The 26221-nt window shown below is 38.1% G+C and overlaps 1 protein-coding gene across 5 annotated transcripts in view; it reads right to left on the bottom strand.

Moving 5' to 3' along the window:
- The window catches only part of LOC111152183 (mitogen-activated protein kinase 14), a 77106-nt gene that overhangs the window by 40770 nt on the left and 10115 nt on the right, over positions 1 to 26221 (bottom strand). For all 5 annotated transcript variants that reach the window (XM_022510557.1, XM_022510559.1, XM_022510556.1 and 2 more), the window contains 2 exons: positions 10518 to 10647; positions 3797 to 3855 (listed from right to left, as the gene is read on the bottom strand). In XM_022510557.1, the coding sequence (XP_022366265.1) occupies positions 3797 to 3855; positions 10518 to 10647 (189 nt within the window). The remainder of the gene's footprint in view (positions 1 to 3796; positions 3856 to 10517; positions 10648 to 26221) is intronic.

Genomic DNA, 26221 nt, shown 5'->3' with positions numbered 1-26221 from the left:
TTGCACTCTTGATTTTGGCTCAGGTAATGATCTTGGGGCAGTAGGACTGAGCCCCCCCCATCAGGCTCCAGGCTCTGCACTCAGTGCAGAATCTGTTTGAGATTCTCTCTCCCTCTGCCCCTTCCCCTGCTCACATGCTCTGTATCTCTCTCTCTAAAAGAAATAAATAAAATCTTAAAAAACAGAACAAAACACTTCGGAAGTCCACCACCCCAATTTTCATTATTTGCCTACTAGGTTTAATTAGAAAACCACTGGGGCCCAGAGAAGCAAAGTGACTTGTCCAGGTCATACAGCCAAGTAACTCGGTTACAAAATGTTCTCGAGTCTACTCCCTTCTCCTAGTAAGATTTTGATTTCATCAAGGGGAAAGTGTTTCCCATTATTTGGAGACTTTTTCTAACACTCCATTCAACAAGCATTCAACAAGTGGTACTGAGATTTGCTCCCAAGAGATGAACTCAGTTCTTATTTATAAGTAATCAGATCTCAACTTACACAATGTTTTATGTTAATTATAGCTCAATAAAGCTGGAAATAAATAAACAAATGGCCAGAACCCAGTGATAGTCAAGTAGAGAGAACAGATTCCCACTCAACAGTATTTATTGAATGAATGAAGAAATAAATGCAACTTCAGTTCAGTGGGTATCCTTGTAGTCAGTGGCCTTCAAACGGATAAAGGAGCCAAAGGCATAACAGTGGATAAAACTTCACCTTTCAGGGGCGCCTGGGTGGCTCAGTGGTTTGAGCCTCTTCGGCTCAGGTCATGATCTCAGGGTCTTGGGATCGAGCCCCACATTGGGCTCTCCGCTCCACGGAAGCCCGCTTCCCCCTTTCTCTCTGCCTGCCTCTCTGCCTACTTCTGATTTCTCTCTGTTAAATAAATAAAGTCTTTAAAAAAAAAAAAAAAAAAAAAAAAACTTCACCTTTCAAATAGACACCAGCCTTAAATAAGATCTTTTCACATGGGGGGCGCCTGGGTGGCTCAGTGGATTAAGCCGCTGCCTTCGGCTCAGGTCATGATCTCAGTGTCCTGGGATCAAGCCCCGCATCAGGCTCTTTGCTCAGCGGGGAGCCTGCTTCTCTCTCTCTCTCTCTCTGCCTGACTCTCTGCCTACTTGTGATCTCTCTCTCTGTCAAATAAATAAATAAAATCTTTAAAAAAAAAAAAAAAGATCTTTTCACATGGAAAAAAAACCATGTTCATAATGCAGTTCCATAATGCCTTATTAAGCCAAAATACAGCATTTTCCCAGGTCAGGAAAGCACCAAACCATGTGTTAAATAATAAACCCATCTTCATGATGCCTAAAATTTTAGGGTATAGCTCAGACTTGATTCAAATACTTTCCAGAGTAATTCACAAACACATTATTTCAGCATTTCTTCCACAGCTAGGCAGCATATCAAAACCCACCATTCTTAGGGCAGTGAAGATACACTGTATAATATTAAATGTTAATATATCACTATGTGCTTGTCCAAATCCATAGATTTACAGCACCACAAGTGAAGCCTAAGGTAAGCTATGGGCTTTGGATGAGCATGATGTGTCACTATAAGTTCCTCCTTGGTAAGAAAAAAAGAAAAAGGGTACCATTCTGGTGAGTGATGTTGACAATGGGAGAAGTTATGCACATGTGCGGCAGGGGCATAATTGGGAAATCTCTGTACCTCCCTCTAAATTTTGTTATAAAGTTAAAGATGCTCTAGGGGAGCCTGGGTGGCTCAGATGGTTAAGCGTCTGCCTTCAGCTCAGGTCACGATCCCAGGGTCCTGGGATCGAGCCCCGCATCGGGCTCCCTGCTCCTCGGGAAGCCTGCTTCTCCCTCTCCCACTCCCCCTGCTTGTGTTCCTGCTCTAGCTATCTCTCTCTCTCTGTCAAATAAATAAATAAAATCTTTTTTAAAAAAAAGTTAAAGATGCTCTAAAAATACTGTCTTTAAAAAAATAAAAATGAATTTTAAAGGAAAAAAAACCCACAACATTCTGCAATATTCTTTTCCAAGTATAGCTTACAGCATGGCTCAACAATTTGAAACACATGTGCCCTTGCCTGGGTAGCATCCAATATTCTTTGGAAGCCTCCACATTCCAGTGCCAAGCAGGGCTGCAGGTTTTTAGTTATTGCCTATTTTTCCCTTTGTTTGTTTCTTTTTTTCTTTTTTTAAGACTTTATTTATTTATTTGAGAGAATAAGAGCGAGCATGAGCAGAGGTGAGGGGCAAAAGGAGAAGCCCTCCCAGCTGAGCAGGGAGCCTGAACACGGGGCTCAATTCCAGCACCCTTGGGATCACAACCTGAGCCCAAGGCACACACTTAACCAACTGAGCCAGCCAGGTGCCCGCCCTTTGCTTGTTTCTTAAACTTCCATTAGCAGGATAAAGGTAAATGTGGGTGGAAATTCTCGCACCTGGACCACATTCTTCACTTTCATCTTCTATTCTTAGCTATATCATCTTTCAACTAAGCTCACATGGTGGGGAAAAATTCACTACTTTTCCTGCTCCTTTTACATTTCATGTTCTATATTTTTCATTTTTTTCTTTGACCCTTTCATTAGATAGAACACACAAGCTCAAACATAGCCCCCTGCTTATTCTTTGGGAAAGGAGCAAATGGTGCTTGCACTCAGCCTAGGATAAATAAAGGTGGGAGAAACTGAACACAGGATAAGGGTGGGGAGAAAGTGGTTAAGTTCAGCACTGGGGAGTCGAGGTTAAGAAAGAAGCAGCCATGATCTGTAGTTCTGTGTTGATTTTCACAACAGTCATCTCCTTCCAGGTAAGAATGCCAAAAATTACAAGAGGACAAAATGTATAACTCTGAATTTAAGGTGTTCCTTTTCTCTATGGTGGAGTATATCTGTGAATTGGGAATGGGAGGGAGGTGGGCTAATTCAGCTACTGGGGAAGCTACAGTAGATAGCTCCTACGTGCACAAGAACACCTGCCGGAATCAATCTCATACTCATGCATGTGCAATCTGGGCATGTGAGGGCATTAATGCCCCCCTGGAACAAACCCTTGCCAACAAGCCAGGGGCCAGGAGATAAATGCTCCCCATCGGAGGTGTATTCCAATCGCTCCCTAGAAGATCCTGGTAGTTTTCAGCCCAGTTGCCCACAATGGTGACCTACTAAACAAATATTCTCACAGCAGCCTTCTCTCCTGTTTCATTTTCCCAAACCTCCACTACTGATTCCTGATAACCTCAGGCTAGCACTGGGAAAACAAGCACTGGGCAGCAGCTTTCTCAATACATGAGGCCCACCGCCAGTCTCAGGACAGAAATCTAATACTTCAAGCAAGCAGGCAGGTCTAGTACCATTTCCACATGCAAGTGGGACAAAAGGGAGAGAAGAATTTATATGGAACCAGGGCCTGGTTACATTGCTTGATGTGAATGCAATGACGTAAAGTATAAAGGTATTCCTTGAAAACTGGGACAGGCAATTTGAGAACAAAAATCATAATCAAAACTCCCTATGCTCCTTTCCATGAAAGTCTTGCAAGGACTCACCACTATATCCTCACAACGTGCCTGGAATGATGAAAATACTAATAGACAGCTGAGCCTTGAGTAACGTAGCGGTTGGGGGCTGACCCTCCCACGAGGATTTAGACCATACATGATACACATTTCTATATCCATCCCCTTCCCCTAGGGGAGTTGGATGGTAGGAATAAAGAATCTTTTGAAGTCTGTATATTGCTAAATGGTGCAGAAAGAGAAGTGGTCTGCTAATCGTTATCATCCAGCTGAGGAAGGCAAAGGCAGAAGATTCACTCACACATCATTGAATTCCTCCAGAGACCTTGCAGGTGTAAAAACATCCAGCAGACCGATCACCTATAAGAAAATAGAAAAATCAAGCAGTAAATAAATATAGAACCATAATACCATTAGGTCTTAACCATTTTAATAGGAACTGATTTCAAATCCCACTACCTTAGTTCAATGACATCACATCATCATACACTTAACTGCAACTTATTTTTTTTAACCAAATTATGCTTTTGATCTTTTCTTTATTAGCATCGCCTCCCAGAATAACATATTTTACCATTAAAAACATCATTTCTTTAAAATTTGCTCACATGTAGCCATTAGTTTATCAGGAAACAAAAAGCTTTAGGGCTCTTGACTTATACACACACTGATACTCTAATGATGAACAAGCAGGAAAAAAGTCACACTTCAACTGCTATTACTATAGTATCATTTTTCTTTTTTTTTTTTTTTTAAGATTTTATTTATTTACTTGACAGGCAGAGATTACAAGCAGGTGGAGAGGCAGGCAGAGAGAGAGGAGGAAGCAGGCTCCCCACGGAGCAGAGAGCCCGATGCGGGGCTCAATCCCCAGACCCTGGGATCATGACCTGAGCCGAAGGCAGAGGCTTTAACACACTGAGCCACCCAGGTGCCCCTCATTTTTCTTTTTTAAACATATTATTATTCCATGAAAATTTTCCATATGTAGTCTTCAAGACTGACTTTTTTTTTTTTTTTTTTTTTTTAGTTTTTTTTTATTTATTTGTCAGAGAGAGAGAGGGAGAGAGAGCGAGCACAGGCAGACAGAATGGCAGGCAGAGGCAGAAGGAGAAGCAGGCTCCCTGACAAGAAAGGAGCCCAATGTGGGACTCGATCCCAGGACGCCGGGATCATGACCTGAGCTGAAGGCAGCTGCTTAACCAACTGAGCCACCCAGGCGTCCCAAAACTGACATTTTTTGAGTCCCAAAATATTCTCTTAGTATATTCTTGGTGTTATTCTTATAATATTCTTAATACTCAGACACTTTTCTTAGTCATCGTCAAGTATTTAGATCAGACTATTTAAAAATGAAAAAAAGAAAAGGCCATCTTTGTACAAGGATGAAGCAAAAACTACTTAATACTCAGTAATCCATGGTTTTTGAGCAGTTTTTCTGATCATGGACTTACACTTACTAATCCGTATAGACTACCACCATTCCCAAACCACCCCCAGTCACTCCTAAAACCAGAATTAAGAATATCTGGAAACAAAACAAACAAAAGCTAAATGGCCTTCAAGAACAGACCCACGACTGGGCCACATTAGCATGCTGCTCTAACCTAGCAAGTTAAACGAACAGTCCTGAAAGTAAAATATACCTATGCTGCAAACATTACCATAAAAAAGAACACTCTTAATTAGAATGTTACTCCACTCATCTAACTATCAGACTTTTAAAAGCAATTTCAATTATACAGCCTGACCCAAAAGGGAAACAAGCCCCCAAAAAAAGCCTTGGAAGTCAAGGAGAATAGTTTTTCAAGACTTTACATCTTATTCCAAAGGAAAGGTACAGTTATCTGTACGATCATTACCCAGACAACTGTATACAAGAAAATCAAAATTACTTATAATTGCTCTACCTATTATAACTATCATTGACATTTTGAGATATTTCCTTTGATGTTTCTGATGTATGTAAATTAAAGTTGGGGTTATACTCTGCATAAGTTTATATCCTGCCTTGTCACTTACTATATAATGATATCTTCAAATAGTTTTCATGCTCTACCATTTGTATATATCATAATTTAACCAATTTCCTATCTTTGGACATTTTAAGGACCACTGCAAGTGTGTATGTACACATATTTGCATATGTGTATGTATATGTGTGTGTAATATATATTTTTGCACATCTTGTATATCCTTCCAGAAAATAAGTTTCAAGAAATAGAATTATAGCATCAAAGGACACCAATATATTTAAGGATCAGCATACATTCTCACCAACAGTGTATCCCTGACCTTATGACAGCTCTGAATGGTGCTTTAAATTTAAGTCAAATCATTTTCTTTTACCTTCCCCATCTAAACCATAATCGTTCTCCCTGAGTTTGATAGACTGCTGGCTTAAGACCTCTGATCTTCTGATTACTCTCCCCATCCTCACTTGTACTTTAGGTAACTGAGATCTAGAAGCCAATTTTATTCAACTGTTCCAATATTTTCTAAACATTGATTCTTGTTATGTGAGATGCCTCATCTCCCCAGTGCAATAGGAAAAGTTTAAAACAATTCACATTGTTTTACATTAGTTTAGTGGTGATTGTGAAAATCCTCAGATTAAAGTAAATCACCAGAAATCAATTTACATAGGATTTTTCATGCAAGAGGTACCTCAAAGACAAAATAAAGTAAAACTTAAAAATAAGTCCAAATCATTTTCAAATAACAGCTCCAACTTCAATTTGAAAACACAAGCATTTTGGAATCCAACAGCTTTAAGTCGGAACTCCACAGTCAGTTTGTGATTTCCTGGATCCATGAATTTATGTCTTCTTCAATCCAATAATCCCAGCTCTTGGAATAGTGCCTGGCACACAGTACTTTAATTAGTATTTGTTAAATAAATGAAAAACGGGTATCTTCTCCGAGCTTCACTTCCTCATATGGAAGAGAGGGGGGTGCTCATTTTTACTGCATTGTGGGGAAGATTAAGTCAACAATGTAACTCAAGGTGCCTAGTCCAAAGGCCTGACCCTCTGTTGATTACCAAAGTAAGTGGTGATCACAGTCCTTATAAAGAATTACAAAATACAAATCACAGAAATAATTTGAAGCAGCTACTTCCAGTACAAAATTTGAGACACAAAACTAAGCTAAATTATTCAAATGACTAAGAAGCATGACTGTCAGAAGCACAATAGACTAATCTGGAAAACATAATAGAGCAAGCACGTTAGTAAACAGCCTATCAAATTTAATTTCCTAAAAAGGACCTGTTTTATGAGATTAAAACTACTCATATTACATCAAAGTATTTTTAATTTTTTGTGGGCTTTTACTAATATCCCTTCTCCATTAATAAGTTTCCCAGCAGTAGAATAGTTCTGGGAACTTTTAGGAATATTCCATAAACTATTCATTTCTATTTTTTAAATGGAAATTTCCTTTTAAATCAAGTTAATTTTAGCCTATTTCTTTATTCCTTTTGCCATTATATGTTTTCAGACACCCAAAAGTAACTCAGGAATCAATTATTCAGAAAAGACATTTATAATAGAAATAATCAGCAAATGTCTCTGATGACTGTCCTACAATGGTCCAAAAGCTGACAGACAAAAGTTAACACACATTTTTACTAACTTGGCACATACTCAAGAAAAAAACCCACCTTAACTCAGTCACCGAAGACAATATCTAATGTATTTAACGCAAGTGCACCAAGACAATGACTTGGCCTATCATGGCAGTGTTACATCTAAGGCTCCCAAATAAAATTTATTAAAGGATTCCTTGGATATTTTTAAATCTCAAAACGCACAGATTTCCAGGTCCTTAACACCAGGCAGTCTTTGTAGTACCTATTCAGAAACCAAAAAGATGCAACTGGCAGGATGCTTCCCTTTCATTTTTCCTTAGAGCAGGTGTTAATGAGATCAAGGTCACAAGTCCAATCAGGAATGCACCAGCTAACTCTGTTCAGAGAGTAACTCTTACAGGCACAGAGGACATAGCCCTAGCTCCTACTACCCATATGGTAAGCATGTATCTGTCATTCGTTATCACTAATAAAAGAAATAAGATGAACCACTGATTCTGAGTCAGGCATTTCTGTGTAAAAGATCACCTGTGCACTTGGCATCTAGAAATTATATTTGTTACCAATACTTAGTATTGTCAAGAGTCTTAAGCTGCTGCTGTTTCTGGAGGCCTAGTGGCTGGTTAAAAATTATACAGGGGCCCAAAAGAGTCATTCATTCATTCACTCATTCATTCATTTAAAAGATTTTATTTTTAAGTAATCTCTACACCCAACGTGGGGCTCAAACTTACAACCCTGAGATCAAGAGTCCCATGATCTACTGACTGAGCCAACCAGGTACAACCCAAAAGGGTTTTTTTTGTTTTTTGTTTTGTTTTGTTTTGTTTTACAATTTTATTTATTTATTTGAGAGAAAGAGAGAGAGAGCACATGTGCACAAGTCGGGGGAGGGAGAGGGAGAAGCAGGCTCCCCGCTGAGCATGGAGCCTGATGTGGGGCTCGATCCCAGGACCCTGGAATCATGACCTCAGCTGAAGACAAATGCTTAACAGACTGGAACCACCTGGGCACCCCCAAAAGAGTCATTTTTTAAAAAGAAAGAGGAAGAGAAAGAGGAAGATGAAGGAGAGGAACTCCTCTTAAAATCCTCAATTATTTAAGAGGAACTCCTCTTAAAATCCTCAAATTTATTTGGAGGTTTTGGCTCTTCCCTGCGTAAAACTACTTTTACAATTTGAGCTTCTAACAAGTGTTTGTGGAATAGGCTGCCATTTAGGAATTTTCCTATATTGAGTCAAAGTCTGTTAGCCCCTAACAGAATAGAGAACAATAAAACATTCAGCCATATGCCTTTTTTTGTTCAAAACCAAATCACCAATATTTAAGTACAGATGACCCTCTCCATTGATACTGCTAAAATCTAAACATGTTAACATGAAAAGCCCAGCTGCTATTAAGCAAACTGCTTATGAAACAACGTACATAAATTAAAATCCTGTGTTCCTATACTATCAGCCCTCCCTCTCCTTTTTAAGATTTATCCATTCATTTTAGAGAGAGAGAGAAAGAGAGAATGCAACAGGGAAGACCAGAGAAAGAGACAGTCCTAAGCAGAGCACCAACCCCAACACAGGGCTGGGGCCCATGACCCCAAGATAACAACCTGAACGGAAACTGAAAATCAGACACTCAACGGACTATGCACCCCAAGGCATCCCATCAGGATTCTTGTAGCACTTCCTAAATTAGAACAATCGTATCCCATCATTGTGGCCTCTTCATTTCTACAAATGTAACCAGTCTAATACTGTCTAAGACACATTTTGAAGTATCTCATTACAGACAATTAGCATAATAAACTAAATAAGCTTATTTCTTATGATTACTAGAAAAACTAAGGCATGGATTCAGATAACCCAAAATAATCTTTGCCCTAAACACTGGCTTAAATGGTCTACGAAGAGAAGCAAAACAATGAGGTGTAGTGCTAGTAATCTAAACCAGATGCTCATAAATGAGCACTGGCAACATCAGTGGGATCCCAGAGCCTCCTCAAAGTGCTTTGGGGTTCCATAAATGTTTCGTTTGTGTTCTATTTTCAAAGTTTTCTTTATTTAAAAAGATATGATAATGTCTTTGTCACATTTATTAATGTGTAATGAAAAACAGCATACACACTCAACTGTGTTAAAAATTAAATGTAAATGCATCAGTTAGGCTGCCAGGCTACCTTGATTATATGCAGACCTTGGAATAAAGCATCTCCTGGTAGCTTTTTCCATATATCTCAACTTCTTGTAAACATGTCACTGATTAGGAAGGCTGCAGCACTGCACTGAACTTTTTAAAAACACAGCTTTGCACATGGATGCTCAAAAAATTTATACCTAGGAATAGAGGCTACCTGGGAAAACAGAATTTGCTCAATAGTATGCAATTAAAATAAACCATAAAAATAAATAAGCTATAGCTGTGACTGTAAGAGCATTGGTAATCCAACTCCAAATTCAAGTCTCAATGCTCCCAATTTAGAAAAAATTTGTATCCTGTGAAACAAGTATATATTAATAAAGTATCACAGATCTGTAATTTAAAAAAAAAATTTTAAAGTCCAATTATTAAAACAAAAAAGGTCTGAACAGCCAAATAATAAATTTATACATTTTGAATTTTTTTCTACACAGTAATGATCAATACGGTCAAATCTCTATGGCCATTGTTTCCACAATGCTACAAGTTTTACAGTTCCTTTCATATGGCAATCACATACATTCCCTTTAACTTGATTTTAAAATTTAGGAAAATAAGTATCCTCCATTAATTATTTTCCATTTTTAGCTAATAGTCCAGTCGCAACCTTTTATTTACTGTATTAGGATTTTGAAGCACTCCTTTGCAGGTCAGCATTGCTCTCAAATTTCCAAATTGACAGGAAAGAAAAAGTTATGTTTAACTTAAACAGTGTGTTTGTCACATTATTAAAATACCTGAATCTGGAAAAGCTGTCTTGAAAAAGATTAAAAAGGAAAATTATAATATTAAATTATCCATAAATTAATAGTCACCTTTGATAAGACATTCAGTGAACGTAAGGCATGCTGCCTCAAACTTCCCACTGAAATATCCCATAATACAAAATAGCCTCGGCCTCCCATATTCGGACACTACAGCCTTAAGTAAACTCGGTAAAGAATGCAAAATTTGTAATATTTTCTCTTAAATATCTTTTTATTTAAAAAAAAAAAGCCAGTTAATGCTTTCCCTCTGAAACTGTCCAAGTAACACTTGAACTCTAGGAAGATGTACCCATTGACTCCCAAGGCTTTGGGGGGCTACCAGGTGTAACACAGCGACCACAAACACTCTGGTACCAGGAGGATGGTCCAAAGTCTGATGCATTCTCATGTATGCCCATCTGTAGTAATTAAAACACAATTTTTTCCAGTCCATTCAAGAACAGCATTTACTCCTTGCATGAGTAACTTACATTTTCATGTTTCATATGTTTAAGTAACCGCAGTTCTCTGTAGGTCCTTTTGGCATGAATAATGGACTGAAATGGTCTGGAGAGCTTCTTCACTGCCACACGTAACCCGGTTTTTGTGTCAAAAGCAGCACTAAGGAAAAAAACACAAAGATTTCATTATTGAATGTGCTTCTAAACACTTCAAAATTAGTACTTATAAGGAAGGCTATTTCATTTCCGAATTAAGTGGATCTATAACAAAATACAAAATATAAACATAAAAACTAAAATGAGCTATAATCCCACTATCCAAAGTAACCTTCTTTTATTTTTGATGTTTCCTTCTCATTTTTTTTTTTCTATGCATCTAAATCAGGGATCAGAAAATTTTTTCCTGAAGGGCCAGAGAAAAAATAGTTCAGACTTTGTGAGGCTTAGGATCTTTGTCACAACTACTCAACTCTGTGGTTATAGCCAGACAATAAATTTGAAAATGGATGTAGCTGTGTCCCAATTAGCACAAAAACAAGCAGCCTCTTGATCTACAGGAGCCAAAAGACTGATCTACAAAGAGCTGGATTCTGTCCTCTGTGCCTCACTGGCACTTTGCCACCAAATGCTGCCTGATCTGAGTGGAGGGCTTGGAATGATTTCAGGACAATGAGTTGGCAGAAAAATTTCTTGAGCACCTACAAAGTATCTGCCACTCTTTAGAAGCTGAGATATAAGAAGGACAAATCAGCAAATCCCTGCCCTCAAGGGATGGGGGAGAGGGGATCAGCAGAATAATCCAGTAATTTCAAATAGTGATGAAGGCTATGACTAAATAAAACAGAATAATGGGACAAATGACAGAAAGCCAGTGGAGTTTTGCTACTTTAACTGGGATGTCTGAGCAAGTAGGTTCAAGCTGAGATAACTGAATGATGAGAAAGTAGCAACCATGTAAAGGTATATGGAAAAAGAGCTACAGAGAAGAAAAAAGTTGTATTATTTTTTGTTTACTTATTATTTTTAAACATTTTATTTATTTATTTGACAGAGAGAGACACACAGTGAAAGAGGGAACACCAGCAGGGGGAGTGGGAGAGGGAGAAGCAGGGTTCCTTCTGAGCAGGGAGCCTGATGCAGGGCTTGATCCCAGGACCCCGGGATCAAGACCTGAGGTGAAGACAGATGCTTAATGACTGAGCCACTCAGGTGCCCGGAAAAAAGTAGTGTTATTAACATTTATTGAGTCTTTATTGCATACCATTACTGTTCCAGGCCCTTAACGTTAATTTTTGTTAAAACTAAAATTAAAATAAGTTTTAATCCCTAACACTGCTATGAAGTAACTGCTATTATCATTCTGCCACTCAGAAATGAGGAAACTGAAGCACAGAGATGCTAAATAACTTGCCCATGATCACAAAGCTAGAAAGTGGCAGGAGGGAATCTGGATCCACAGCTCATGCTACTAACCACTTGCCATGCTGCCTCTCAGAAGAGCAAGTGCAAACAAAGGAAAGAAGACACAGAGGTAGACAAAATATGGCATGCTGGAGGGCGTAAAGATGGCCTGTGTAGGTGGAGCAAGGGGAGAGGAGAAAAGATTGAGGTCAGAGGTACCGGCAGAGGCTAGGTCATGTAGGACAACTATAGCAAGAAACTTGATGTGTATTTTAATTATTTTTAGAGCCTGGGCTAATCCGATGATGCCTCATCCTCCTGTTTCTCTCAGTCTCTAATAGGTATCCAAGACCTCCGGATCATCTATTGGGACCAAACTTTTTCCCATGTGACTCTGTACTTGTTCCAGAAGTTCCCCCCACTTTCCTCCCAAATCCCTAGACTAAGTCCTTGCCCTTCAACTCCCAATTTGTTACCAACTCCTATAAATCTTCAACCTCCTTTCTGAGCCTCCCCTCCATCTCTTTATTTTTTTTTCCCCTCCATCTCTTTAATTGAAACTAGGCTCTACCTTGAAGACACTACTCTTACAGCCCTGCCCTTGGAGGGGATTCTCTCTCATATCCCATGTACCTCACGGCTAGCAGGTGGGGCAGATGTCCTCCTCACCAACCATTCCTACTTCCAGACTCTGATTCTCCGTTTGCTTTACAAAAGCCCCCGCTCGCAGCAATTGCTACCTCTCTGTTGCTGTAATCCACTGACCCGGAATTTTCCATTATTCACTGAAAGTTAGTTCCTATCTCAAAGTCTCTCTCCACTCCCAACTTCTGTCATCATTCTTGGCAGCTTCAACATCCAGGTGGAGGACACATCCAACATCCTGGCCTCTCTGTTTCCTGACCTCTCCAGGAAACTCCACCTCATCCAGCCTCCTCCATGGTCACGCCCTGGACCTCTATCACCACCAAAAGCTGCCCTGCCTACACTGTTTTGAATGCCAGCACCCATTTTCTATCACAAACCTTCTATGCCTTTTAGTTTACTTCTTGTTTACTTATATCCTGACTACAGTGGTTTATGGACCTAATCATCGTTGGCTGATTCTATCCTTCAAGCCCTCTCCCATCTTCATTTCCCTTCTTGCCTGGCTTAGACTACATGCTCCCTTTTGCTCCTTCTCTCTGTCTCCTACACTCACCTGGATAAAGTCTAACTTTGGGTGATCTTAACTATTTAATTCTCCTTGTCTGAATCCAAGAACCAATTGTGGTTGAAAAAAAAAAAAAAAAGAATGTACAATCATATAGACTGGTTTCATTCTTAATTTCTGACCTTAACCTCAAATAAGGCTCTCAAAACTGCCACTTTTTTTCAAGGAAGTGCACTTTCTTACTCAAAGTCATCATTTGACACTGTCTCTCTCCTCAAACCTCAAATTCACCCTCTTCCTTCAAAAGTTGCCCCGGCCTTCATCAAGAAAACAGAAACCAACAAAAGGAAGCTCCATCTGCCTACAGGTAAATCTATAAACCCATCTATACTTGAACCTATCTTCTCTTCTTCCTCTCTTGCTGTAACAAAGTACACATGCCCTTTCTTATGAAAATCCAAAACCTCAATACATGCTCTGGAGGCACCTCCGTCATCCCTTCAAGGACCTCACACCTTCATTCCCTTCCTCTCTCTCCCTTCTGAGTTTCTCCCTATCTTCTGGGTCATTCTCATCACATAAATATGAGTTTAAATATGCCCATCCTCGAAAAACAAAAAATTTCCCTTGAATGCTCTCAGAGTTAGAATTCCCCATTGGTTCTCAACAGTGTGGTTCCTAGACCAGCAGCATTTGTATCACCTGGGATTTATAAGAAATGCAAATTCTCAGGTCCATCTCCCAGACCCACTGAATTGGACACTGAAGGGGGTCCAGTAATCTGTATTTTATCAAGCCCACCACATAACTCTAACAAAGGGTGACATCTGAGAACCACTAATCTATGCCACTGCTCTTCCACGGACCAACAGCATCAGTATTATGGGGGAGCTCTTTAGAAATGCAGAATCTCCAGAGACCTGTACCCCTGGGGCTAGTAATACATTATAAGTTTATTAAAAAATAAAACTAAAATAAACTATATGATAAAAGGGAAAAAAAAAAAGAAATGCAGAATCTCAGGCTTTAAAGTATTATCTACATTTTGACAAGACCTCCAAGTAATTCATATGTATCTTAAGGTTTGACTCATTTCCTCAGGTCCCATTCTTTCCTCAATCCATTACACTGAATCTACTCTTTTCAGGTCATTAATGACCTGTTACCAAATTCATTGGCCATGTTCCTGGATCACCAGTTGATCCAGGATCCAGTTGATCCATTTCCCCTTTCTCGAAACACTCTCCATTCTGGAGTCCATATCAGCACATTCTTTTTTTTTTTTTAATTAACATATAATTTATTTATTTCAGGGATACAGGTCTATGATTCATCAGTCTTCCAGTACTCACCATAGCACATACCCTCCCCCATGTCCATAACCCAGCCACCCTATCTCTCCCCCCTACCCCAGCAGCCCTCAGTTTATTTCCTGAGATTAAGACTCTCTTATGGTTTATCTCCTTCCCCAGTCCTATCATTTCATTTTCCCCTCCCTTCCCCCTACAAACTCCCACCCTGCTTCTCAAATTCCTCATATCAGAGAGATCATATGATAATTGTCTTTCTCTGACTGACTTAATTTGCTTAGCATAATACCCTCTAGTTCCATCCACATCATTGCAAATTACAAGATTTCAGTTTTTTGATGGCTACATAGTATTCCATTGTGTGTGTGTGTGTGTGTGTGTGTATCACATCTTCTTTATCCATTCATCCGTTGATGGACATCTAGGTTCTTTCCATAGTTTGGCTATTGTAGACATTGCTGCTATAAACATTCCGGTGCACGTGCCCCTTTGGATCACTACATTTGTATATTTATGGTAAATACCCAATACTGCGATTGCTGGGCCATAGGGCAGCTGTATTTTCAGCTTTTTTGAGGAACTTCCATACTGTTTTCCAGAATGGCTCCACCAGCTTGCGTTCTCACCAACCGTGTAGGAGGGTTCCCCTTTCTCTGCATCCTCACCAACACCTGTCGTTTCCTGACTTGTTAATTTCTACTGTTTTTCTGTGACCTCTATGGTAGCTCCCTCTCTGATTCCACTGCCTGTGGTCCCTCTACCTGGAACTCTCTGTTAGTTCCTCAGAGCATGACACTGGACCCTATTCTCTCTCCCACATTCTAGATGATCTCATCTATACCCAAGACTTTAAATTAAATGCCGTCTTATATTGAAAACTTACAAATCTATATCTCTCACTGAAATCTCTCTATTTGAGTCTGACTGCTTACCTAACATCTCCACATGAAAACCACATAAGCACCTTAAAACTTAACAAATTCAAAACACCTGGAACTATTCTTCTCCCTGTTTCCTATGTCTCAATAAATGGACTTCCATCCAATTGCTCGAGCTAAACATTTGATTATCCTTGATTTCCTCCAGCCTCCTGGCCCCCATCCAAATCTATCAGCAAGTGTTGTCATTTCCTTCTCCAAAATACATCTCTAATTCAACTTCTCTTCATTTCACTGCTACCATACTAGTCCAAATCATCCTCATCACCAGCCTGCCTTCTTCTACTAGTCTCCCTGTTTTGTTCCCTTCCTACATACTCTCCATAAGCATCCAATTCAATCTTTTAAAAATATAAATTAGAGAACAACACCCACTTCTTCAAATCCTTCAAGGAATTTCCTTGGCATATACAATAAAATGCAAATTTCCTATCATAGCCTACAAGGTTCAGGTGATCTGACCACCAGTGACCACTCCATCCTGCTCCTGTGCTATTCCTTCCTTCCCCTCAGCCACTATGTTTTGAACATGCTGGCTCCTTTCAGTTTCTTGAATTCTTTGATGGGCTGTTTCTGGTTCCTGAGCTGCTCTTCTCTCCCATGTCCACTCCACCCAGCAGCAGAATACTTATCCTTCAAGCTCTGGCTTAAATTGCCATCCCCCCTTGGATTATCAACAGGTCTCAGTCATTCTGTCACAACACACTCCTCATTTCCTTTCTTATCCTACATAGAGGGGGAGTTCACCTCTCTCCCCCTCCTTTTCCTACAAACCCATAAAATAATTACTTCTTCCCTCTTGAAAGTACCAGGTAAATATATACTCTTCTCTACACCCTGCAATGGCTCAAGTGAGACAGAAAATGGCCATTGCCATGTGACGCATCTTCCTCAACTCTTCACCTCAGTTTGCCTGCCTACCTGCATGTTCCCCCTCCTCCACTGGTAAACCCTTTGGGACATCCTGGAGCAACAAATGTTATCAGGTTTCTAGCTGAACTGCCCATGACCAAATGTGCAAGTTCAATTCAGTGACGAAGAAATAAGCAGCCCATTTGAACTGCCTGTCCAAGCCATTCTCCATGCCAGCTTTACAGTAATAAAGTACATATTTTTTATCTCTGACTCCTGTATCTATTTAGAGAAAGGCAGGCTAAGATTAATCAGTACCCTACCCCAGTGATCACAATTTATTACTATATCTTCATTTACCACCCAGCAGAGTGGTTAAATAAAGGCTGGGCTTTGGTATTAGACTATCTGGTTTTAATTTCAGTTCTGCCACTGAGTAGAGTATAATCTTGAGAAACTTAATTAAATTCTCTCAGCCTCACATATAAAATGAGAATAAGGTATATATTAATAAGGAGAATGGTTGTTAAGATTAAATGGGGTAACTTTTGTAGTAGTTTTAGCAAAAGGGCCTAGCCCATAGTCAAGCTTAAATACTGGATGTTAATAATGTCTGCCTTTCCTACTCATCATAAGCACCTTGAGGGCAGTTAGTGTCTTCTGCTTTATTCACCACTGTATCACACAGGACTCAGCATCATCATGCCTGGCACATATATATTCTCGAAAAAGGCTTTACAAAAGTTTAAGAGCATTCTGTGATGCAGTTATCTGAAACATGTAAGAAAAAACTTCAACTTTATTAGGTGGCCCTCAATTTTTATAAATTCAATAGCATCCAGGGGTGTCCATCTGGCTCAGTCAGTGGAGCATGCAACTTTTGATCTTGGGGTTGTAAGTTCGAGACCAGACTGGGTGCAGAGATTATTAAAAAATGAAACTGGCTCATAGGGTAGCTCTATTTTCAACTTTTTGAGGAACCTCCATGCTGTTTTCCAGAGTGGTTGCACCAGCTTGCATTCCCACCAACAGTGGAGGAGCGTTCCCCTTTCTCCCCATCCTTGCCAGCATCTGTCATTTCCTGACTTGTTAATTTTAGCCATTCTGACTGGCGTGAAGTGGTATCTCATTGTGGTTTTGAATTGTATTTCCCTGATGCCGAGCGATCTGGAGCATTTTTTCACGTGTCTGTTGGCCATCTGGATGTCTTCTTTGCAGAAATGTCTGTTCATGTCCTCTGCCCATTTCTTGATTGGATTATTTGTTCTTTGGGTGTTGAGTTTGCTAAGCTCTTTATAGATTTTGGATACTAGCCCTTTATCTGATATGTCGTTTGCAAATATCTTCTCCCATTCTGTCAGTTGTCTTTTGGTTTTGTTAACTGTTTCCTTTGCTGTTCAAGCATCAACTCTTAATGGATACTACTGAATGGATCCTCAATGGATCTCTGACTAGAACTCTTAATGGATAATCAAGCTCAACTTTGCAAAAAGTTCGGTCCATTTTAAATATATTCTAATTGTATAAACTCTGCTTTTCTAAAATTTTCCTGCCATAATTAATTGCATTTCATATGGGAAAAGCTCAAGATAGTATTAATGAAAAGTATTTCATAAGAAATGACCTTTGCAAAAAAAAAAGAAGAAGAAGAAAGAAAGAAAAGAAATAACCTTTGCTCTCTTTGTATTACTTAATTTAGGGGAAGTTTTTCAATCCCTAAAATTCTACTACTCCCTATGAATCTAGAATACTGGAGGAGGCAAAGATGTGGAATTTTACAAATAACAAAGTATCACTTCCTGATTATTTACTGAAATATCTCCTTCATGAGAAGCTTTGTGAATACAAAAGAAACATTAAACATTGTACCTGATGTCACAGAACCTACCATCTAACTGGAATGATGAAAACAAACATGAAAGCAAACAATGCCCAATAAAATAGTGCAACTATAAACACTTGACTACTTTTTTAAACCTTAGGTTCAAAAATATATAAATTGGGTTTAAAAGTTTACATATAAAAATATATAAGTTGGAGTCACAATATATTTGTTTATTGCAGCTTGTTCAAAAGAAGGAAAGCAGAAATGACCTTAATGTCCAATAGGGGAGAATCTGGATTATGGTAGTTTCTCCCATATATATTGCAGCCATTAGCAAGAATCTCCATATAGTACTAACATGTACATGTTCTATTATTAATGGGAAAGAGAACAAGTTTCAGAAGTAAAGAATGATCCTATCTGTGGGGGTGGGGGGACTGTATACTCATACATGTATATATAAATATACACAGAGAATAAATGTCTAATATATTCAGAATTTTAACTTTTTTGCTTATTTTATATTTCCTGATTTTTTAAAAAATGAGCTTGTATCTTTTAATATTAGGTATTAGTAAAATTAGAACCTAAGTCATCTGTATTGTTGTTACCATAAAAGAAAAAATAGGTACTCTCTAACTTTAATAAAAACACTATTAACATATTTCCTTCAGGGGCGCCTGGGTGGCTCAGTTGTTGGGTGTCTGCCTTCAGCTCAGTCATGGTCCTAGGATCCTGGGATCGAGCTCATGTTGGGCTCACTGCTCTGCAGGAAGCCTGCTTCTCCCTCTTCAACTCCCCCTGCTTGTGTTCCCTCTCTGGTTGTCTCTCTCTGTGTCAAATAAATAAAATCTTTTTTAAAAAATTGTATTTCCTTCAAATAATACTTACATAGCTATACTCTTGGTACATAAATTTGGGCTCTATCCAAAAGGCATAAGCATTTTCCATTTTACTAAACATTTATAGTAATTTCATTAAATATCTGCACCACAATCTACTCAACTATTCTCTTTATTGATGGGCATTATAGCCATTCATTCATTCATACATACAAATATGATAAATACTATTACAATGGACATCTTAATTCATACTGCTTCTACAATAATTGCATGATTTCCTTAAAACAGATGATTTTTACTTCAAAGGACATACATTCTCACTTTTTAAAATATTTTGCTTACAAAAGAGAATAAGCAGGAATTGTTCAGAGAAACTGCTTTCTGCTTATCAATGATTCCTATGACAAAGCTGCTGAGGCAAAGAATATAATATCCATCCTCAACCCCACCTCTTTAAGAATTTACTGCTCTGACCTAGCCTCCTGTTATTATCACTAATTAAAGCAGTATTTTGGGGCGCCTGGGTGGCTCAGTGGGTTGAGCCGCTGCCTTCGGCTCAGGTCATGATCCCAGGTCCTGGGTTCAAGCCCCGCATCAGGCTTTCTGCTCAGCAGGGAGCCTGCTTCCTCCTCTCTCTCTGCCTGCCTCTCTGCTTGCTTGTGATTTCTCTCTGTCAAATAAATAAATAAAATCTTAAAAAAAAAAAAAAGCAGTATTTAGAAAGAGGAGTAATTTCACCCCAAATCAAACACTGATTACCAAAAGCAAAAATTACTGATAACTTTTTAAATTACCTGATAAAACCAATTAAATCAAAGGAGAAGAAATTCAAATTTACTGAATATCTGACTATGTCATACATCATTTGGGAAATATTTAACTTAATCCTTATAACTTTTTACAATAGTTATATTGGCTTTACAAAATAAGAAACTAATGGTCAAAGACATTAACAACTCATCCAAGGGCATATAACTCCTAGGCAGTGGGATTCAAACCCAGATTGCTCTAATATCAATGTGCATTCTTTTTCCAGAATGCCAAGCTGCCCAGGATAAGGGCAATTCGCTTTGCCTTTATTATAATGATTCACTTACTAGTATTACCAGTTGGGCCTCTTAATCACATTTTTAAAAATTATAGCTACATATAAAATCTTGTTTTCATGAACAACATCATAAAATGGGATTATCTTTACAATGATCAGGTTTCCCAAACTAAAATTAAGGATACATCATTTAATAAGGTTTTCCTCCAATTACAAATTCACATGAAGTCTCCCACAGCTATAAAGTTAACTCACATTTTATAAAATCGCTGATATGGTAAAGAAAAAATTAAAGGAAAAAATATAAAATTCATTAAAAGCAGTGATTATAAATGTAGGATGTCATACTCACTCATCTACTGCTGTGAACCCAGTGCCTAGGACACAATATTCAATAAAACTGAATGTTTTGTTACCCATTCAAATTTGCCTCCTCTCTCCCCACCAAAAACTGGATTAGATTTTTTTTTAAATATTTTATTTATTTATTTGACAGAGGGAGAGAGAGCATAAGCAGGAGGAGCGGCAGAGGGGTGGGAGAAGCAGGCTGTCCACTGAGCAGGGAGCACAAAGCAGAGCTAGATCCCAGGACCCTGGGATCATGACCTGTGCTGAAGGCAGACTCTTATCCAACTGAGCCACCCAGGTGCTCCTGGCTTATTAGATTCTTAACATATCCTAATATATTCTGTTTAACTTCCAAATTTATTTATCCACTTAATTCCACAATAGATTTAAGGCAGTATGGAACTATACATACATAACTTGAAATAACAGTGATTATGGGAAAATAAGAAATTCTGTATAGATGAGGTTAACATACTAATGATTACTATGAGGTCTTTTCTAAATACCCTTTAGAGTGGGTTTTTAAGTGGGCTCTGAGCCCACTCAAGCCATCACACAAGAGAACACAACCAGTTAAGACATGAGTCACAGGGACCATATAATAAAAACAAACTAGGTACTCAGGAGAACTGAAGAGAGACATAATTATTCCTGTAATAAAACCAGAGAAGAGTTCCTCCTGTGTATGTTTATGAAGGAGATGCTGTATAATGTGGTAAAAATGTCCTAAGCAACATTCTTAGTGGGTTTCAGACGGTTCTTTTCTTAGCGTTTCTTCATCAGTGGAGACTGTTTCATAAAGCCAAAATACCGTTCATTATTAGCAAAGGTGGGGAAGAGAGTACATAATAGCATGCATGCTGCTGTTCTCCAGCGGACTTAACCTAAGAGGAAATCTTAAGTGTGTCGAGAGAAAAAGGTAAGCTCCATGCTCCTCAGATAATCCTCTAAAAATGATTTCCATCAACTGAGCTTTTGATAGGTACAGAGACTCAGAGCCTCTGTGTTTCTCCTCCATGACTGGCACCTGGCTTGCAGATTTTCTATGCAGCAAGGCAGAGGCAGATCAATATGCTCCAACACTCAGGTGAGTTGCTAGATAGAGTAAGAGAGACCATCTCTTAGGAAAAGCGAAGTGCTGCCTACCCAGGACAAATGCTCACACTAACAGAGCATGGAAGGACAAATGACCATGCCAGGTTTTTCCTCAAAAAACAATTTTGGTTTTCCCCAACAGAATGAAGAATGAGCCATCACCTGACAAGTCTCTAGGTAATTTGTGAGGATCAGAAGCGGTTTTACAATTTCTTTCAATGGTCATAGATGACTTCTCTAATCCCCGCATGATGTTACTGAGAAAAAAAAAATGAACCCTCAATAATGTTTAAAATGACAAACCACAATTTTGTTTATTTTTGGAAATTATGGGAAAAATTTAAATATATTAAAATTTGTACTTACACTGAACAAACTCCCATTAATGCATCAAATTAAATGCATCAAATTAAAGTATCTAAGGTGAAGGAAATAATGCAAAAACATGACATCTCTTCTCCACATTATACAATTTGAGGCTTTTTTCCAATAGAATCAGGCTAACTGCTAATAGCCTGTAAAATGAGCCTTCTAAATAAGTAATTTATACTACTAACTTGGAACTTCCTCTTTACCTATAACATCTGGTACAAATTTCAATAAATATCATACTAGAAAGATTTTTTGGCACACATCTCCCACTACTATGGAAACTTTTTTCTTCCTCCTAAATTCAGACAAATGTGCAAGTATCACCATAGTTTTTTTTTATTTTTACGGTCTATCCCTCCATTTTGGAAATAATGTCATGAAAATAAGGCAAATTTATGCAAAAACTAGAACTCGAGTTTTGATTTAGGAACCTCAAAAAATATCCTGCAGAGCAGCAAGGGACTTAAAACTGATTCTAAAAACTCATCACATTTGAACTATTGTTAGCTTTCTTTTAATAGTTTCACTAACTCTCAAATACTTTGTTTTAATGTTTATATAACACTTTTTTTAAAGGATCACAAAATGATTTGACTATTTGCAACTATATATAGTATTTTTAAGTGGAATTTAGTTTCTTATAATAACACTTTCATACTTATGGGACAAACATCAAATGTCATTAATACAACTGTTACAAGTGTACAATGTAACCAATCCCCAACTTTTCAGGTTTTAAATATTACTCTCAAAGAGGCTCAGATCACAAATGACATATTAAACAGTCTAACAATAGATTAATACACTGAATGGAAAAGAGTCATTTAACTGACCATGTACTTTGCCTTACACAACTTAATAGTTCAAGAACTTTTATGCAAATTGAGTATTTTCATGAAAATCTCATTCAGACAGGAAGTGTATTTGTGACAGGATTTATTTGGGACACTAGCTATGTGGCTGGAACTCAACAGCATAGAAACACATACTGGATACCTGCCATTCTTAATCAGTCTAATTCCTGCTGCAAAACTTCTAAACTACTAGAGCAAAAATGTTTTTCACAATTGCTTTTTTATTAGCCTGATGAAAACTAAAATGCAAACAATGTAGAAATTCACTTAGACATGCAATCTAAAAATTCAAACCGATTTGTGATTAAAATGTGAAATGCAATTAATCTTCATTTGCTGTAAGCCCATTTGAAAATAGAATGATTTTGTAACATATTTCTTCACTGAAGCTTTAAAAGCCACAGTGGTGTCGACACTGGTGTCGGTTAACAATATTTCTTTGATTGCAAATGCAGTCAATACATCTGTATCAAGAGCAATAGTTATCTCATATTGATTACAAAAATATTACATGTGGATTATTTTACTACATGTGAAATTATTTTCCCAAGCCTCATTAGAATATTGTCACCATGAATTTACCTTCACTACTTTTGTGTTTGAAAATTTCAGTAACTGGGGCGCCTGGGTGGCTCAGTGGGTTAAGCCTCTGCCTTCAGCTCAGGTCATGACTGGGATCAAGCCCCACATCAGGCTCTCTGCTCAGCAGGGAGCCTGCTTCTCCCTCTCTATCTGCCTGCCTCTCTGCCTGCTTCTGCCTACTTGTGATTTCCTCTCTGTCAAATAAATAAAATTAAAAATCTTTAAAAAAAAAAAAAAAAAGAAAGAAAAGAAAATTTCAGTAACAAATGTTTTTGAAATTATCATTAACTAGTTTTTAACTCCTTTCAAGCAAATATGAAATAAATGAATCCTATATTACATTTTAACTATTTATGATTATCACCAGTCAACTTTGCTTGCTGCTCCAATTCAAAGGCTTTTACAATAATTGTGTTCATAGGCTTCATATCCAGAAAAAAAGCCCCCTACAAACATATCCTATAAACATGACTACAGATGCATATAACAGGTATTACTATGTCTTCACAATCTTTGGTTTGCATAGTCTGTGACTCTCCATCTTATATGACATACACATATATTTTACAGTAACACTTAGTGTATTACTAAATAATAAATTACCCCCAAGTTTGGTGGCTTCAACAAGACTTATTATCTCACAGTTTCTGTTAGTCAGGAACTGGGGAGCTGGATAGTTGAGTGGTTCTGGCTCAGAGTCTCTCAGGAGGATGCAGTCCAGATACTGGCCTTCGTTACAGTCATTTGAAAGCCCAACTGAGGCTGGAAGATCCGCTTCTAGGATGGCTGCCTCACACGGCTTTGGCAGGCCCCAGTTCTTCATAATGTGGGCTTCTCTGTAAGGCTGCTTCTGAGTCTTCTCAACAGAGCTGTCCCTAAGGCAGTGGTTCTCAACAGAGGGCAGTTTCCCCCCAAGGGGTACCTGACAATGTCTGAGTCATTTTTGGCTGCTACACCTGGAGTGTGTGGAGTGGGCACTGGCATCTAGTGGGTAAAGGCCAGGGTTACTGCTAAACATCCTTCACAACAAAGAATTATCTGGTCCAAAATGTCAATAGTGCTGAGGTTGAAAAACTGCTCTAGAGCAAATGATTTCAGAGAAACATTCAGAGAAGAACAAGATAGGGGCCATATATCTTTTATGACCTAACCTCAGAATCACATTCCATGTTTATGACCACATTCCCTATATTAGAGAAGCAATTACCACCTTCACTGAAGGTGAGGATTATTAGCTCCACCTCTTTAAAGGAGACGTATCTAATAATTTATGGTCATATTTTTAAAACTTTGCAACATGCTTTTGTTGTTGTTTTAAACAAAATACTGAAATTTTCAAGATATTTTACTTACTTTTAGGAATGCTATTTAAGAATCTTTTTACTGCTCTGGAAAAATCACTGGAATTCCATTTAACAAAGCTACTTTTGCTTCCTAGTGAATGGTCTCTGCAGTATTTTGATGACCTAATCTCAAAAAATTCTATTAAGCATAAACATATGCAGTCTGATACAGAGAAAAATAAACTAGTAGTCAAAAGACTTGAGTTCTAGTTTTGGTTCTGGCACTTCCTTGCAGTGTTTTGGGGCAAAGCTTCTATAAGCCTGTTTCCAAATAAAATGGGTGTGTCACCAGCTCTGCTTATCTCACAATGCTGTTTTGAGGCTTAAATAAAATAATTATGTGACAGTACTTTATGAACTGTAAAAGGCAGGTAGTTTTAGGTGTTCTAGGTTGAAATAACATGCTATTACAAAATAGTTTCATGACAGCTTCTAGCATGGGGTTTACCACACAGTAGATTCTCAATATATATATTTAGATCTATTACTCTCGAATTTGAAGTTGAGTAAACCTCTGAAATGACAGTAAAATAGGGAAAGTAAAATACAATTGAGGGACCAAATCCTTGATCATTTGTTTTCATGCTATGGATAACGAACATGTAGTTTCTACAAGTTAAAATGTACAATAAAATTATTCAGCAATTATTAGGCAGGATCTAAGACTACAATCAGCAACATAATGTAGCCAATACTTTATAAACAGTGAATAAAAAAAAAATCCCTTTATTATTTGTTTCCAAATCCAAACTCTGAGGAAGAGCAGAAGCTATAGGTGATCTGCATATCCTCAGAATCTAGCCCAGGGCCTGGAACATAATTCAAGATTAATAAGTATATACCAAAGCAGACAGTTCTTGACCTCAAGGAACAGTGAAGTCTCACTGGAGACTCAGAATAAACAGACACTCACATAAATTACTGAAGACTTTTAAAAGCAATACATTTGCTTCCTCTAATCCATTCTATACACTCCAGTCAGATCAGTTTTAAAAACACTTTTCCTCAATACTTTAAAAACTCAAGAAATTTTAACAGCTTTCCATGGCCTAGGAAAATGCAGTGCCTTAGCCCTACTCCATGGGTACTTCTTCATTTCTGAGTGTAGGATCTAAGCATCTGTATTTAAAAACTCCACACTGATTCTGAAGAACAACCAGAATAAGAACCACAACTGGGTTCAAGCTACCTGAAATATTCAGGCCAGTAGATCTCATAACTAATTCTCTTAGTTGTGTTTTCTCCTGGTCCCTAAAATATGTTCCCTTTCCTCTTCTCCAAATATTATCCACCTTTCAAAATAACCTTCAAATGATTTTTTTTCCATGAAACCATTCTACTATAGCCCACAATGCCCCAAATCTCTACACACATCAATACCTTTATATATATACAGTTCACTTCGATTTTATGTCTATTTCTTTGTTTATTTGTTTGTTTTAATAGGCTCCATGGCAGGGCTTGAACTCATGACCCTGAGATCAAGATCTGAGCTGAGATTGAGAGCCGGTTGCTTAACCAACTGAGCCACCCAGGTGCCCCTTTTGTCTATTTCTTTTAACACTGATAGGCATTTAACACTGATGGATGACCAACAGATTTTCTTCACTACGTTAAATCTAAAGCACAGGCAAATACATATACACACACATTTCAAATTTTCCAAAATCATGTTGCCTTAACAACAAATCTTCAAGTAATTGGCTTGTTCCCTCATTATAATTTTCATGACCACTGTCATTCATCAGTGCTAATGAAAGCTTTCTTC

The sequence above is a fragment of the Enhydra lutris genome, unplaced genomic scaffold, assembly GCF_002288905.1.
Source record: "Enhydra lutris kenyoni isolate GAN:26980312 unplaced genomic scaffold, ASM228890v2 scaffoldscaffold28, whole genome shotgun sequence".
NCBI classification, from domain to species: domain Eukaryota; kingdom Metazoa; phylum Chordata; class Mammalia; order Carnivora; family Mustelidae; genus Enhydra; species Enhydra lutris.
The sequence above is the reverse complement of the archived record's forward strand: the minus strand, read 5'-3'. Positions and strand labels throughout refer to the sequence as shown.